A 17,949-nucleotide genomic window follows, 5' to 3' on the forward strand; every position below is an offset into this window, starting at 1 on the left:
TCACCATTGACTGTCCTTGTCGAAAGGTGATCACATGACTCCGGGACACTGCAACTGTCATCAGTACATGCCAGTTGCCAAGTTTCTGAATTTTGATCAGGTGACCACAGGGATGCTGAAACGGTTTTGTGTGAAAAAATGGTCATAAGTCACTTTTTTTCAGTCCCGTTGCATAGTTGGTCCTTGACTTACAACCACAACTGAGACCAAAACTTCTGTCACTAAATGAGTCTTGCCCCATTTTATGACCCCCCCGCCAGTTATTAGGCAAATCTCTGCAGTTAGTAGCATGGTTGTTAAGTGAATCTGGCTCCCTTTGCTTGTCAGAAGGCTGAAAAAGGGAATCACATGACCCAAGGACACTGCAACTGTCATAAATGTGAGTCAGTGGCCCAGTGTCTGAATTCTGATCACATGATCTTAGGGAAGCTTGCAATGGTCATGAAAAACAATCATGTCACTTTTTTCAGTGCTGTTGTAACTTCAAATGGTCACTAAATGAATGGTTGTAAGTCGAGGACTATCTGTATTATCACTTGGTTTTGCCAGTCATCTTGGGGCCTGAGGGAACAGCTTACTGCTGCTGGTGGTGTATGAGGTAAGAAAACCTCATCCCTGCGTTGTCTGTCTCTTAGTCCTGTTTTGTATATAGTTTTAACTTTTAATTTGCACATATTTTTCTTTTTCTTTTAATCATCTGTAAAGCTGCTCAGGATTGCTTTGTAATGGAGTGGACGGCATAAACATCTAATAAATCAGAAGAACTCAGCCCACTCCTAAACCAACCTGGTCCCTAGACTTTAAAGAATAAATATGACTTCAGATAATCTCAAGGACACTTTTCCAGTTCTGCTCCCCCCACCTTCCACCCATGAATGTCCAGGCAAGTTTGAAAAGTCTGTTCTTCCCACAGCAAGACACAGTGCAGATGACCGGAGAATAACATCAGATTAACTTTTTCACTACCCTGCCAGATTCAGAACAAACTGATATTCTTAGAGCGGATGATTTGAGACAAACTCGGGTGACCTAACATATAGTAACCAAATCTCTAATTGATCTGGTTTTACCAACTATCCAAGACAGTTTCATCATTTTGAGAAAAGACTTGTTGACATGGCGGTCACCCTCCTCTGACCTATGGAATCTAGATATGCAGAGCACTAGCAAAGAGTCCCCTGGAGCAGATTGAACTTATGACATAAGTGCAAACCACCATAAAAGTTATCCAGTTTTATATAGCAGCACAAGAATGGCAAAGGCAGGCTAAATTATAACCGGGGTCTTCTAGATACGGAAGAAAGTTTCAAAGTTTCAGAGTGATCGCATGAGCCATATCATTCATTTAGAGATCTCAATACATCACCAGCCACCCCCTCAGACAACAAACAAGGAAGTTTCACATTAGAATCACTATCTTTGCTCTCTTGAAACACTATTGAAGGTGAAGCCAGAAATAGAGACCCTGCTCTTTAATTTTACAACCTATGGACAGTTTCAACTGGGAAACTTTGACCCACCCTAGACCAAGCCAAATCCAGAAACACTAGAGAAATTTCTAGAAGCCTGGCACTCTGACAAATTAACCACCAATGGACCGATAGACATAAACAATATGTGCATACTATGCAAAAGAGACAATCAGCAACCAGAAAGGGAACAAAAAGACCAAAACATCTCCCCACCAGCAATCAACGCCCAGATGAGCAAAGATAGCACCAAGATTAACATCAGACCAACAATGAAAATGTAAACAATATCACAATCAAGGAACTGCCAAGCAGACTAACATTAACCATTCTAACCAAAGAACCTCCAAGATCACTACCATCTACACTGACAGGGCCAGCCACTAGGGGTGGCCCACAGGCCAGATCCGGCCTGCAATGTGGGTCGAATGAAGCCAGCACGGCTGTCCTGGAAACTGTAAGGGGCTGTTTCGTGTCGCTTCAGCCAGGCCCATGTCATCCTGGCAAGTGCACATGAGGTGGCCAGGATAGTGGGGGTGGGGCATGTGTGCGCATGCCCCCGCCAACTCCTCCTCCCGCCACCAGCTCACGGAGGACAACTAGAATGTTGATCTGACCCGCGAAGAAATTGAGTTTGACACCCCTGCACTAGAATATGCTATTAAGAAAACTCAAGCTTTTGATAGTGTGTGCCATACTTTGTGCACTAATCAAACAGGTGGTGGTAAGGGTGAAGGGGAACTGAGACACAAAACAGGTTATGTAGAAAACAAAAAGGGGTCAGTAAAAAAGGACTCAAATGCCTCTACACCAATGCACAAAGTATGAGGAATAAACAAGGTGAACTAGAAACCCAAGTACATGAGGGCAGCTATGATACGGTTGCTATTATGGGAAGCTGGTGAAATGAAACCCATGAATGGATTCCATAGAATAGAATATATGAGTAGAGGGATTTAAACTGTTTAAAAGAAGTAGACCTAATATAGTGGAATTGCACTATATATAAGAAATAATTATATTGCCACAGAAATATAGCAGAACAATGATGGAAAATCATCTTGAATGTATTTGGGTCAATATAAAAGGGGAGTATGACATTGCCGTAGTTGTATACTACAGGCCAGCCAACCAACCAGAGGAAATAGATGAACATTTTGCTAGTCAGTTAACTAAGGTATGTCGGAAGCACACCACAACAGTAATGGGGGACTTTTAACTATTCTGACAAGTGGAAGACAAACCTTATGCCTAGTGGAAGATCAAACAAGTTCCTGACAAAACTAATATATAGCTTTGCCTCCCAAAAGGTAGAGAACTAGAGGGTCAGCCATATGGGAATTAATTCTCATTACTAGAAATGAAATGATAGAAAACATTGAAGTTACTGGAATGTTGGGGAAGGGGGGGAAGAGTGATGCAATATTGGAATTCAAAATTACGCAAGTGCAGGCAATAGAACAAAGTCAAATTAGAGCCTTGGACTTCAAGAAAGTTGATTTGAATAAACTTAAACAGAGCTTAAGAAGGATTCCATGGATGAGAATCCTCAAGGGGCAAACAACCCAAGCTTGAAAAAATTTGAAAAGTGAGATTATAAAAATCCACTCTAGGACAATTCCAATGAAGAAAAATGAGAGATCTCATAATTAGCTTTGCTGCACAAAGAACTCTCTGATAAACTGAAATACAAAAAGGATAAGTATAAAAGAGAGGCATGTAACTAAGGCAGAATATCAGCAAATAGCTCAATCTCAGAAAGATGAAGTCAGTAAAGCTAAGGCTCAAAATGAACTAAGTCTGGCAACAAAAATAACATTTAAAAAAAAGCTTCTTCCAACATGTAAAAATAAAAGTCAAGCAATTGGTCCATTAATGGGAGAAAATTGCAAGAAGGTGCTGAGCAGCAGGGAGAAAGCAGAATCGCTTAATTTGTTTTTTATATCTGTCCTTACAATAAAAGGGGGGGAAAATCCATCCTATCAAAAAAAGTATTGTGAAATGCAGCTTAGGAATGCAACTCAAAATAAGAAAAAATGGCAACAGAATACCTATCCACTTTAGATGAATTCAAAATCACCAGGACCAGATGGATTACACCCCGAGCTACTGAAGGAATTGGCAGACGTGATTTCACAACCACTGAATCACATCTTTCAAAGAACTACCAGATGACTGGAAAAGGGCTGATGTACTTCCTACCTTGAAAGACAGGGAAAAAAGAATCAATATACCCTATCAGCCTGATGTAAATACCTGGGAAAACACTAGAAAAAGTAATCAAGTTACAAATCTACAAATACCTAGAGGCAAGCAAAGTCATAAACAGAAGCCAACATGGCTTTGTGAAAAACCGATCACGCCAAGACAAATCTTATAGCATTCTTTGACAAAGTGACAAAATTAGTGGACCAGCAAAATGCTGTGGATATAATTTACTTGGACTACAGTAAGGCATTTGATAAAACAGACCACAACCTACTACTTGATTAAGATGTAGTATCATCATCATCATATGGATTGTAATTGGTTGACCAACCGCACTTAATGTACAGCCCTTAATGGAACAGCATCTACATCAGGGATGTCAAACTGGCAGCTGATGAGCCAGATGTATCACATGCAAGACACATCCATCCCAGCTTCGCAAATGAGAAAAATAAACGAAATGTGACGTGATGGCAATGTGATGCAGTGAGTTTGACACCCGTTATCTACATGGAGGGAAGTATGCAGTGAGGTATCCCAAGGTTGTCTTAGGCCCAGTATTTTTCAATATCTTCATCAATAATTTAGATGAGGGGATAGAAGGCGAACTCATCAAATTGGCAGAAATAGCCAACTCATGAAGATAGAGTCAAGATACAGAAGGGTCTTAACAGCCTTAAACACTGAGCCCTATCTAACAAAATGAAATTCAATGGTGAGAAAAGCAAAGTTCTACATCAAGGTAAGGAAAAAAAAAAGCACACAAGTATAGAATAGGTGATTCTTGGCTCAAAAGTAGTACCTGCAAGAGGGATCTTGGAACGCTAGTGGACAATTACTTAACTATGAGCCAGCAGTCTGCCAAAAATGCCAATGAGATCCTAGGCTGCATTAACAGAGACAGATTCAAGATCACATAAAGTGTTAATACCACTTTATGATGCCTTCATTACAAATTATGCATCCAGTTTTGGTCACTATGATATAAAAAAGATGTTGAGACTAGAAAGAGTGCAGAGAAGAGCAACGAAGATTAGGGGACTGGAGAACCGTTCCAGGAATCGGGTGTTTAATGAAAAGAAGGAATAGGGATGACATGCTAGCAGTGTTCCAATATCTAAAGGGCTGCCACAAAGAAGAGGGAGTCAAGCTATTCTCCAAAGCACATGAATACAGGACAAGAAGCAATGGATGGAAGGAAACCCCTAATCAAGGAGAGAATCAACCTAGAATACGAGAATAGAGAAATTTCCTCACTGTTAGAATAATTAATCAGTGGAACGACTTGCCTCCAGAAATTGTTGCAGACACGGGTGTGCTGCGGGCCACCAAAATTTTCTCACGGACCACTGGTTGGTGATCTCAAGACTAAAAGAGCTTCAGGGCCCCTTCTCTTATTCTGTTAAAATAAGAGGAAACTCCACTCCACACTAGCTCTGATGATACCTAGTTTTGAGTAATGATAATGCCAAGCTCAGAGAGCATCACAGACACCCCACACCCCATAGAATCCATGCTTTTATAAGTTACATCTCCCAATTCAACATCTTTGTCCCAAGAGACGTTGTCAATGATGACTTTACTGAGGGATATGTATCATTATTTCTCTCAGCAAATCCTGGCACTGGACAAGGGAGATATCATACTGATCTGAGTGCCTATATCCTAATCATTCTAAAAAGTGAGACATGAAGAGATGCTGTTGAGAAGTTAAAACAAACAGCTATTCTCAACTTTGTTTAGAGAAATTGTTTCTCATTAATTTCTATATACCTCTCAATATCCCTCAACTATATATTGTTGAAATTTGGGGAAAAGAACATTACATCAATGCACTTGAATTATGCTTTCCCGCTTGCTCATATTGTACCCGAAGGGATTTCAATGCCAGACTAGGCTCAAATGATAATCAGCTATTTGCCAAAGTTCCACCAAATTTGCAGACTATCTCTCCCCACACTTCCCAATTATAAACTTTAGTCCACATTGGACATCAGATATACATACGTTTGACCATTTCCAGACCCAAATATGGAAGAAATTGAACTCTTCCTCAATTGACAAAATTATTTGAGCTTGAAAGTGCAATGCAATGCCCAAAGACATTGCACCAAATAAATTCCTATTAAGAGAGAAATGAGACAGGTATGTATTTTAGCTTTTCTTTTTAATATATATTAATTCCCTTATTGCCAAATTAAATAGTCAATTTCTTCATTTGCTAAAAGTGGGAGAAACACAACTGTATTCTTTTGTATGCAAATAACACTATGCTGCTTTGTCAACACAGACTGGCTTGAACTAGGTGCTCCAAATATTAGCTGAGAACTGCCAAAAACTTCTAATTACACTAAAACCAAGGTCACGGTCTTTGCTGAGCACTTAAGGTGCATGTATGGTGACTAAATAACTATCTAGTAGAGCAAGTCAAAACTTTTGAATATTGGAGATATGTTTTCCAAGGCATGGGTAGCCATAAATCTCATGCCAATTAGTCATTTGCACAAAAAGTGTTGGCTTTACAAACCTTTTATTTCTCCAAAGGACCTCAACATATACCTGCAGCAATTAAAAGTTCTTTCAGCTAAGATGCAAATTCAGTTCCGTTTTGGAGCTCAATTGGGCCCCTATAGGTCATTCCTTTCTTTGGAAAAAATGAGTCCATGTTTTTGAGAACCATCATTAAAGCACCTTGCTGTGTTTCAAAGATGGTCCTGTGCTGTTAAACTGGTCTTCTTGAAATTGAGACTTCTGCCTGGATTTACATCTTCTACTGGCTTAAGCTCCTCTTCTTTCCAATTGATTTGCCCCCTTTTACTATGACTGACAGCTTTCAGTGTTTCTACAGCCTTCTCTAAGCAGTTTACAGGGTCAGCATATTGCCCCCAACAATTTGGGTCCTCATTGTACCCACCTCGGAAGGATGGAAGGCTGAGTCAACCTTGAGCCTGGTGGGATTCAATCGTTCCAATCTGTTTCATCACATGTTATTATCGGATCAATCTGATTTTATTTCTCTGACCACAATCAAATAGTTTCATAGTTTGCATATATAGCTGTAGTATTAATTTCAAGCCCTCCAGACGCACATATATTCTTTTATTTTAATTAACTATGACTTTTGTATTCTATTTGCTGGTCTATGACCAAATAAATGATTGATTGATTTAATGGGCAAATTAAATCCATTTTAAATTCCACTATATTATGCCTAAACTAACATTATGTCTCTCATAGCTGTCTGCTGATAGGAAATGGAATTAAGTTGACTTCATATAAATCCAAAAATCTTTAGGAAGAATATATGCAACTAGTCTAGAAAAGTTAGTGCTCGTGTATTTTGCAATCAAATACAAAAACATATATTTATCCAAATTCATCCAACAGTGATAATTCATTGTGTCTGTAGCATATTTTAACTTTTATAATTGCTATTAGATAAATAAAGGTTGAGTTCAGGCACCTAAACCCTACAAACCTCCTAAATTCTGTGGCAGGGAATAAGATCACCAACTGGGGTTAAAAAACAAAATAAGCAGAAGGGCTTCTCGTGATTCATGTCCAAACAAGTTTGCAGACTCAAAGAAACAGAGGGACAAGAATTGAACTGAATGCCTTCCTGGTGGCTTCCAGTTTGAGCTTCTTCAGCGACAGACCGAAACCTCGTCTCTGCGAGGCTTCGATCCGTGCTCCCCACTGGAGCACCCCGAGCCGGCTGGCTTCGGGGCTAAGCCACCCCGTAGAGGTGGTGAAGAGGGGGAAGACTGCCTGCAGGGTTGAGGAGAGCCGCATCTCTCCTCCCCAGCTGGCCATTACTCCCTTTCCCGAAGGCGGTTGCAGCGGTGGTCAGAAATGGCCACCATAAAGAAGAACTCGACTGGAAAAGAATGTGCAGGAGGAAGATAAGAGGAGAAAGTTTTGGTTGACCGGGTCAAACAGCAAAAGCAACAAATAAGGTACCCTGGAACTGAAACTATTAAAAAACAATAACAAGAAGATTTTTAAGCTGTGAAGGAGAGAGAAAAGGGAAAAGATTTGGTTTTTTTCTCTCCTTTTCCTATACTGACAGCTAAGAGACTCAAGTAAGAAATTGGAAAAAAATCCACTTTGACATCAATAGGCATTTAATGCTGAAAATAAAAAGTCAAAGGGATAATAAAGATTTCTGGATATTTAAAAGCTTTTGAAAATAGGAAAGGAGAGAGGAAGAATAAAAGGGCAGGATCTGGAAGGGAGGAGATTGCCTGGAATTAAAAAAGAACTTATAGGAAAATCTCAACAAGACTTCCAAAAGATACATTCTAACTGAAATATCGCAACAAAAACCCCAGGAAGAGAAAGTCGAAAAAGAAATAAGAAGATATAACTCGGGACTATCTGGATTACTTGATGATTTCTGGATTCTTGGTTATTGTTTTGAATGACTAAAATCAATCGGGTGGTTGCTTAAAATGGCTCCACTTTTAGAAGAACTGGAAATGGAACTTAAAAAATACAAAGAAGATGCACAAGAAGGGAGAGGTTCTTTTGGCTTCGTATTTCAGTTTTTAGAAATGGAGATTTGGAATTATGAGAAACATCAAGAAATGCCTGCAGAATAAGAAGATTGCGACAAAGAAGAAGCCACCTTTAATGAACAAGTAATCTTAGATGGGGGAAAAAAGGAAAGTGGGAGGGGGGGAGAGAGAATGGAAAGTTTAAGATTGGGAAAAACAACTCCAAAAGAAAATAGAGTGAAAAATAAGTATAAAATTAGAAAGCAACAGAAGAGGGAAATGCAGAAGAGAGAATTAGAAATAGAGAGTCAAGAGGGTAAAAAGGGGAGGGAGAAGATGAGAGGGAAGAAAGAAAGGAAAAGAAGTAATAAAGGACAGAAACAAAATACAGAGAAACAGGGCCTATTTAGAGATAATGGGTGAAAATTTAATGGAAAAAGGGATTCTGCAAAGGTACATAAGATAGTATGGTTATATTAGAAACAGAAATAATTTTAGAAAATATGAAACAATGTATGATTAAAATGTCTGATAAAAAAGCTATCGTAATTCAGTGGAATGCTTGTCAATAAATACCCTGTTTCTCCAACAATACGGCCTCCCCCAATAGGAAGTCCCAGCCTGTTTTATAGGCATGAAATGAAATTAAGCCCCTCCCTCCAAATTAAGGCCTATATTAAAACATGCAAAATGGGGGGAATGGTGGTGGTGGGGGCTTGCCATTAGGAAGTACTTTTGTTCCACACCCGGATATGGTGCTGCCTGCGTTGACCCCGATACGAAGTGCCCCACCAATGCCAAGGTCAACATCCAAGCCGTCGCCGCCCGCCCGAAGATGCAAGGGGAGAGGGAATTAAGTCACACCCGAAAAGACGGCCTAGTCATTTTTTCGGGGCTCAAAAAAAAATAAGACCCGGCCTTATTATATGAGAAACACGGTAAATGTAATAAAAGGTATATTTAATGATTTATAAAACATATGTGAAGAGAAATAAGGGAAAAATTAATTATGGAGATTATATGTGTTTTTAAGGAAGTATGATATTTAATTGAAAAGAAGTGTTAAAGATGTTAAGATTTTAATGATTATTAATGATAGAACTGAACTGGAACAGAAGGAGGGTTTATAATTACATATATTTACAATCTATTTTTTTTAAAGAATATAGTGTGTATTATAAGAATGTACCAAGCAGAATTCGATTGGAAGTTATGTATTATATTGAAGGTCATAACCTTAAGGTATATATTGAAGTTTAAATGAGAGTTGAATGGATCTAATTAAAACATATAAACGTGTCATACTTCAATTAGTAACTACAGGAGAAAACTTGTTTAATGAGAAAAGATAATATGAAATTGAAACAGAACAGACAAAAGTATAAATATGATTTGAATTGAGATGAGATGAGATAATCAAATTAAAATCGAGAAAATCAAAAGAGGGGAAAAACTATATAGAAAATGTAAAATAGTATAAGATATGGAATAGAATACAAAAAGGAGCATGAAATTGAGTTTTGTGTCTGTATAAAGAAGTTCAAGCCGGGACCATGCTATTTTCAAAAAAGATGTTTTACTTGTATTTTGTATGTGTGAAAACCCAAATAAAACTTTATTAAAAAGAAAAGAAAAGAATTGAACTTAATCTACCAGGGTGATTGCAGCATCATCTTCAGGACCAGAGTACTTGAATGGTATTCGATGTCTTGTCATTGCTGAAAAATATTCTTTTGCTTCCTTTGAAGTGCTGGTACCCAAACCTAAAGAGATAGAGAATCTAAGTAAAAAATTTAGATAATATAATCATATTTCACTCAATGTGCAACTTTTATTTAATTATAATTTTAGTTTCAAGGCTCTGGATGGCTTACAAATAGAAATTAAAAGAAAACAGAACAGATAAAAAGGACAAGAAACAAAATTCCAACCAGACTGCTTCAACAGAAATTCATTTTCTTTGCATCAATGAAAACAGTACTTTATACTGTAATCAGATTTGGCATATAAACATTAAAAAAAGTATTCACAATTATTTACAAGTGCAACAGCAGAATCATTTGGTCTGAACTTATTCTGGATCCATCTAGACTCAAACAGGTAAAAAAAAGACACCCATAAGCATTCTACAATTTGCTACTCTTCGGATGTTGACTATAACTCACTGACTAGGTTAGATGTGAACAGGAGTGGGATTCTGTTGCAGAAAATCAAGAGACTCAGACCTCGGAATCAAAAGAAGTTGCTTTTATTTGCGCAAAGGTTCAGAGCAATACAGCCAAACCAACATCTGAACCCCTCTTATGGAAAAGCAAGTACTTATATACTCTTCAAAAGCAGCGAAACACGGAAATGTCACATATTAACATTGATTGGTTACATGATTTGAGTGACCGACAGATGAACCTGTGGTCTGACATTTTCCATTCTCTTGTTCCTTAGAAGAATCAGGTCAATAGGTCTCTAAAAGCAATACATTTCTTCTCTATGTCCTCAATTCTGCCGGTTCTATAGAACCTCTTGTTAACTTTCTACGCAGTTAGAAGTAATCTCCTTTTGGTTTTTTTTCCCACCCTTATTACATTCTTGGCAGACAGCCTAGACTTATTGTCTCCAGAGCTTTGGGGAAAGAAATAATTGAATAATGAAGCAAAGCTTTTAGTGACAGGGAACCATTCAGCAAGGTTTCTTGGCTAGCTAGAAAAATTGACATTCAAACGTGAGTTTACGTACTCTTTCTGAGTTTTGATCTAAAACTGGTTTTTGGTGAACTTTAATTCTGTGCTCGGCGAAGTTTAATTCTGTGTTTATTGATGGGATAATTTTCCCTATTCAGCTTCAACAAGCAACAGCTACTGTTGTGATTTAATTATTTGTATTGTGTTTTAATTTTTTCCTGCCTCATGGTTTCTTTTTCTATCTGGGGAGGGGGTCTTCCTCACTGCTTTAGTACTATCTGGCACTGTCCTTTTGGGGTATACTTCCAAGAGGCAGGATGCAAACTTGGCATTGATTTTTTTATTGCCTTTCTGGGGGGCATGTGACCTTTCCTTAAATCTGGATGATTTCCTTAGGATATCTTGTGAGGTGAGTGAGACCAGCTTTAAGTGGTGCAAATGGATCTAAGGATTGCTTTTCCTGGGTGTGCTTTTTCTGGAGAGCTTAAATAACCTCTCTGCTAAAGGGTTTCACTTTATGAGCAAGAATTGGCTGCCTGATAGTTATCACTGCATTTTAACTATTTTCATTCCTCAAGGTGCTCTGACTCCCCGCCTGATTTGTAACTCTGGGTTGCAGGTATTTTTAATCTAAAGATTGGTATTTAGGGCGGCTTTTTGCAAGCAAAGCTTTTTGTATTTTTGTACAGGTAACCCTTGACTTAGAACAATTCATTTAGTGACCATTCAAAGTTACAATGGCACTGAAAAAGTGCCTTATGACCATTTTTCACACATGACCGTTGCAGCATCCCCACTGTCATGAGGCCAGGCGAGAAGCCTTGACATGAGTGATGTCGAGTTGGCCATGCCCACCTAGTCACATGACCACCAAGCCACACCCAACTAAACCACGCCCATAGTTGTTTAAAAAACCTGAATCCCATCCCTGGATGTGAAGTATAGTTCAACGTACTTGAGGACATGAGGCTTAGAAAGGCTAAATTAAATGTTTAGCCAGTTGGTTTTTTTGTTAATACTTTTCAATCAAAATTATTACATGTACTTACTGAGAGGCCTTACGATGAAGTGCTGTAGTTTTTACAGATTAGGATAATACAGAATATAGCATTTACTGAAAATGTGTTTCCCTCAATTCAATTATATCAAAAACACAATCAAGAACATTTTCATTTGATCTTGGTGTTATGTGGGATAAATTATGCATTCAGCCTCCTGCTTAACATTCAACTTGACAGCTAGGCTGTAGACAAATAACTTTCCTCGTCTTTATCTTCCACTTTACATGGAACACATTTAATGTGTTGATGAGCTAATTTAAAATAGTTGACATATAGCCCCCTAATCCAGGGGTCCCCAACCGCCGGTCCGCGGACCGGTACCGGTCCGCGGAACAAGTCTTACCGGGCTGCTGGTTGCTGGGCGCCGCCATCTTTTTTTGGTAAAAAAGTGCTTCCGGTGAGCTTTTCTGGGTAGAAAGCCATTTCTACCCGAAAAAGCTCATCGGAGCGCTACGCCGCCATCTTTTTGACGAAAAAGTGCTTCCGGTGAGGTCACCGGAAGCACTTTTTCGTCAAAAGATGGCGGCGCCCAGCTGATGAGGGTACCGGGCCGCGGCGCCCAGCTGATACCGGTACCGGGCCGCGGCGTCAAAAAGGTTGGGGATCCCTGCCCTAATCCCTTTATTCCAAGTAAGATTAAAATAGTTCTACCTCACACAATGTATTCTTTTTAACATGTACAGTTAGCCTTATTTAGTTCATCTGACATTACAGTTTAACCAAACCTTTGTAGTATTTGATTTTCCAGTTTTTGGAGTTAGTGTTGCTGTTCTTCCATTCTTGAAATTCAGGAATGCTATAGAAAGGAATTTCTTCTTTGTTTTTAGAAACCTATGAAAAAGCCAAATATCTCATTTTGAAGAGTTAACAATATGACTAATGAATTTTAGTAAGAATATTTTCAATTGCTAAAGTTACCACTCAAACCGGTGGGGAAGCTCACCTTTACAAGGGGAGTAATGAATTCTTCTAGGAAACGATGTTTCAGAAGAGAAGGCCAATAATGATGAATGAAGTTAATCAATAAACCTTTGATATGGGTACCATCTTGATCCTAGAAAAATGTTCAGAAGATAAAAATTTCATCCATTGGTGTTGAAAAAGTCAATAATCCTTACTAGCTTTATATTCCGAGGCCAATAGTAATTGATCTTCTGATTACAGCATTTTTGTCAGCTTTGCCCGTAGTGACTGTTGTCAGATGTTATACTACAATACCTATATAATTTCCCATCCAGGTGTCATTTATGGATTATGAAGTTCAACGCTTGTGAGCAAGATTGTTTTACAGTGTAAAACCAGTTATGACTGTTATGTCTAACAACAGACTCCAACTGATCCACTGTAATTGATAAAGAATTATGGCCTAATTATTCCAGTCATAATCAGAATGCTGCTGTTATAGGGCATTTATTTATACAGAAATAACGACACAATAGAAATGCTCCTTTACTAATCCACTCGTTATTATTAAATATTTTTGAGTGCTTGATTTCTACATTTCTGGGAGTTGGGAACGGTTTACATCAAGAAGTACTTTTTCATATGGTCCCTTTCCGGTTGCTGATGAGATTCTATTTTGCATCTTAGCTGAGAACTGAAGGAAGTTATTCTCTCTTTTTGTTTCTTTGATAGCAACTTTGTGATAAGTCTAAGGGGACCTATGTTTGTCCTTTCTTTTTTAATTAAAAAAACCCAGGGAATTCCAATACATTTGAGCAAAAGTATTTTAAAATACTTCAGTTTAAAGTAAGTTTTATACTTCCACATTACCTCAGAATATTTGAATTAGCCACTTTGTTAAGAGTTTGGAATAAATAAAAAGTAAGTTTTTCTGCAAAGATACCCCTTCAGATGTCACCCCAGGAACCTTTTTTAAAAAATAAAATAAGTGCAAAAAATGAACTGGAAATTCTGTTGTGTTATAACAAACATATTATTGCTAAGATTTATAAAATGGTGTTAACTTGAACTTGGAGAATGAGTGTTATGTCTCCCCTTTAATTGCAGGCGAGCAAAACAAAAAGGAGCCGTTTCAGAATTAATTCAAATCAAAAACAACCCCCCACAAGAGAACGGCTGGAGTAATTCCAAAACACAGCAATAAATCCACACTCTGTCCGGCAATCCTGGCGTAGCAGTAATTCACAAGCCTCAGAGTTTATTGCATATCTTCACTCCATTTAGACACTTTGCTTCTGGCGAGTTCCACCAGCTCAGCCGTGTCCTTTTATCCACTTATAGATCGTGTTAATTTCCCTAATTAATTACTGGCTCGACGCCTCCTCCCTAAATGCGATTGACGTCTAAGCCTCCTTCTGTTTCTGACGTCAAGCCATAAGTTCTCCAAATTGTCTTCTCCACTGGAAACCTCTCTCATGCCTTCCCTGTCAGCCATTCCCGGCTGCTGCTCAGATAAAGAACCAGAGGAGGTCGAAGGTCCTGACAACTCTATTAACTCAGGTTTATCTCCCCTTGTTACATCCATCTCCTCATCCTGGCTACTATCCAAATCACTAAGCAATGCCGGCTCATATTTTGCTGCCATATCCTCATCGCTTGAACTTATATCTGCCACAGGAGCAGATTCCAAACCCGGAGCCACAACAAATGAGTATGTGAATCATTGTATGATTCAATGGGCAAAGTATTTGGATATAATACCTGAACCATAAGAAAATATGTGGTTTAAATTATAATTAAATTATAATTAGTTACATTATAATTTTTTAAAAAAATTATAAGATGATGTACCATTGGTAAGTAACATCGGATAAATTGTCAAGTATAAAACGTACCTCAAAAATGGAAATGAATCTTAATATAGAAGATATTTAAAATTAATATAAAGAAAAAACCAGAGATTTTTCATTTAGGTTTAATGGATAAAGAACTAAAAAAAAATGGAACTTTGAAGTTATATGTTGACTTTATGCACAAAAATGAAGGATACTTTGATTCCCACAATGGACGAACGGCTACAAAAGTTGATGAAGTTAGCAGAGATGGTTTAATTGACTGCTTTGATTAAAACAGCTTTTGGATTTTTTGCCGTAATGGGGGAAAAAAATCCTGAAGCTTTGGTTTTGGGTTTTGCTGATTAGATAGGTTTATTGTTACTATTATTATTAGTAGTAGTAATAGTAACAGCAGCAGCAGTAAAATGTTGAGGATATATGTTATTATCTTATTGTACTGAGCCAAAAAGTGTTGGAAATCAATTATTTTCTTCATTTTCTCCCCTTTACTCTAGACTTTTTTCCTTTTCCCCTTCCCTATTTTCATTTTTCTTTGTATTTCCATATTTTGATAAATAAAACATGAAATCCAGAACATCTGAATTAAGAGACATTATTATAGCCACTAAAGTCATTGGAAAAGACTGGCTTGGGGAATCCCTTTGCCTGAATGCAATACCATTGTCTCTCGCCCTACGACTGACCTGATCAGTCATGATCATGATCTTTCCATAGCGGAGGCTTTTGAGCGATTCTTCATCATCGTAGCTCTTCTTGTATTGCAGCCCCATAATCTTAATAATGTTGTTAATTTCAGCATTCTCCATTATCTGAAAAAGCCCAGTATTTCCTTAGAATCACTATACAAATTTATTCCGCACACATTAAACCTGGAGAGAGGCATTAAGTACCCGTCACCTCAACTCACCTATTCCTTTAAAATCTATAGCACATTGCAACTCAAAGCAGATGGCAGGATATCAGCAGATATTTCATCAAAGGGAGTAGGGATGATACTTTTAGCCTGTTTTTTGGGGGGGTAGGAAGAAGTTTTTTCTATTTCAAATATTTATAGATGAAAAGAACCCAACATTTAACTGATATTTTATTACTGAATCACAGCAGCACAACTTGGGGGATAAATCCCTCCAGGTGTTGCAAGTAACCAATATATTACCTATTCTAATAATCACATTTCACAGTAGAGATTCATTTGAGCAAAGGGGATAGTCATTATACCGGTGAAAAACGATAGCAAAACTCTTACTTTAAAAACCAATCACTGCATGGTTTTAGAAATACACCTTTGAGTTAAAGTTTAAACGAGGGCTAATGCTTCTGGTTTTACACATTTAAAAAAAAATTCAGTTCCTCAACTTACAACCATTCACTTAGTGACCAATGTTACAATGGCACTGAAAAAAGTGACTTATGGCAAGAAAAGTTGTAAAACGCGGCAGAACTCACTTAGCAACTGCTTTGATTAGCAATGGATGTTTTGGGCTCTATTGTGGTCTTAAATTGAGGATTACCTATAGGGATCACAGCAATGTTTGCAAAATATTGCTAACTAACCTGCTTGTGGGAGGCTTCCCGTACATTAAGAAGTTTTCCTCGCAGTGGAAATACTCCAAATTTGTCCCTACCCACAACTCCAAGGCCGGAAACAGCTAATGTCTTAGCTGAATCTCCTTCTGTCAAAATGAGAGTGCAGTTGATTGAATTCTTGCTCCCTGAAAGAGAATTAAATATCATAAACCAGAGCTCCATTTAATAGTACACTACAGATGCTCTCCTAAGAAGCAGAGATTTCATTCATGCTTTGGTAAAAACACAGTTGAGCTGGGGTTCAGGAAAAGGAGATGGATAACTTTGAGGAGTTAGCACTCCCTGAGCTTCCTTGTTTTCTTGTAGATGTCTTATTATCCAAACTTGGTAAGGTAATCAGTGCTAGTAAGGACTGGGATTTGCTCTCAATGTTATATTCGAGCGGCTTGCCCTGTTAACATCGATGGGAATAGTTTTGGTTGGGCTGCTTTCACCCAAGCATCTGAATTTTGATCACACGTTTGGCAGTTCTTGGTTGGGATATTGCTTGCTTCTAGTGTTGATCTTGGTGTTAATCTCTGCTCATCTGGTGGTGAGGTGTTGTGATATTTTTGTTCCCTTTTTTGGTTTATTGTTTTTCCTTTGAATGATATATGATGTCAAATTTGGGTAATGAAACTTCTACAACAAAATAACCAAACTCAGAGAGCATCAAGGACCTCTTGTTTCAATCCTGAGCTACAAAAACTCTTCTCTATGGATAATTTTGTCTACAATGTAAACTGCCTCAAAGTGAAGTTTTGGTTCTTTTCTATCCATTAATCCCAAGAACCCTAATCCCCCACAAAATTATCTATGTACCATTTCTATAACTATAAACTAAATTTGAACCTTGTATTCAGGAGTTGCAGTCTTACAAAAGAGGTGAATAGCCTTCTTACAACCTGGAAGGGCAGGACAAACATTTTTCGTATTCTGTCCTGACATTTGAGAGCTTCAATTATTTTAAAGGGCACAAAAAAAGGTTATTCCAGCATTTGGCATCCTCATGTTGAAGAATTTATTGGGGTGTCAAAAAGGTAGTGTAGGGCTGTGAGTAGCTGAAGAATTACCTATCCCTGTACCCATCGACTTAATTAACTAGTAAAAAACAGGAGGGCTTCAGTGCTTCTAACACTTGAACGCATACCAGCATCATTGGCATCATCTAGTTTAGGAATGCCTTTAATTCGAGTGTGCTTAACAGCGGAACATTTCTGATTTAGTTGTGTCTGGGCTTTAAATTTAATCCAGTTCAAAATGTTTTCCACGATGCCGCAACCAACAGCCTAGAAAACAAAAATGAAAAATGTTGAAAGAATTCTGAATTGTTCCATAAGATGTCTTATTGCTGGATTAATTCATTTTTTGCTCATCAGAATTCCCAGAACAAATTATGAAGCAAACCTTTTAGTACTCACCCCCTTGATGAACTTTTCACTGAATTTGCATGTTGAACCAAAATTCTTCGTTTGAAGAGTCATATTCTCCTTGGTTTGCGAGTCAAACGTTGGATTTTCAATCAGACTGTTTATGAATACCCACATATGATTCTTCACCTGGAATTAAGATAGTACATTTTTAGCAAACTGGTTGACTGTATTTCCCAAGCAACTCTCAATATAGCCGTTGAAAAATGATGGACAAGAACGTCTGCCAAAAACATCATGTTATCTTCAAAATTGATAGAGATGCTCAAACAAAGTGATCAG

At 38.0% G+C, this 17,949-nt stretch overlaps 2 protein-coding genes across 2 annotated transcripts in view; both read right to left on the bottom strand.

Moving 5' to 3' along the window:
* LOC113424374 (uncharacterized) overlaps positions 1 to 17,949 on the bottom strand; it is a 103,046-nt gene that overhangs the window by 46,722 nt on the left and 38,375 nt on the right. The gene's annotated exons all lie outside the window — the stretch shown is intronic.
* The window catches only part of LOC113430565 (DNA topoisomerase 2-alpha-like), a 55,635-nt gene that overhangs the window by 23,578 nt on the left and 14,108 nt on the right, over positions 1 to 17,949 (bottom strand). The window contains exons 6-12 of the mRNA XM_087945895.1: positions 17,659 to 17,796; positions 17,388 to 17,526; positions 16,226 to 16,383; positions 15,355 to 15,480; positions 12,856 to 12,966; positions 12,638 to 12,743; positions 9,827 to 9,936 (exon numbers count right to left, since the gene is read on the bottom strand). Coding sequence (XP_087802021.1) covers positions 9,827 to 9,936; positions 12,638 to 12,743; positions 12,856 to 12,966; positions 15,355 to 15,480; positions 16,226 to 16,383; positions 17,388 to 17,526; positions 17,659 to 17,796 — 888 coding nt within the window. The remainder of the gene's footprint in view (positions 1 to 9,826; positions 9,937 to 12,637; positions 12,744 to 12,855; positions 12,967 to 15,354; positions 15,481 to 16,225; positions 16,384 to 17,387; positions 17,527 to 17,658; positions 17,797 to 17,949) is intronic.

This window comes from Notechis scutatus, chromosome Z, assembly GCF_049901735.1.
Source record: "Notechis scutatus isolate UNSWTSFEM ecotype Mainland chromosome Z, rNotScu1.2, whole genome shotgun sequence".
NCBI lineage: Eukaryota > Metazoa > Chordata > Lepidosauria > Squamata > Elapidae > Notechis > Notechis scutatus.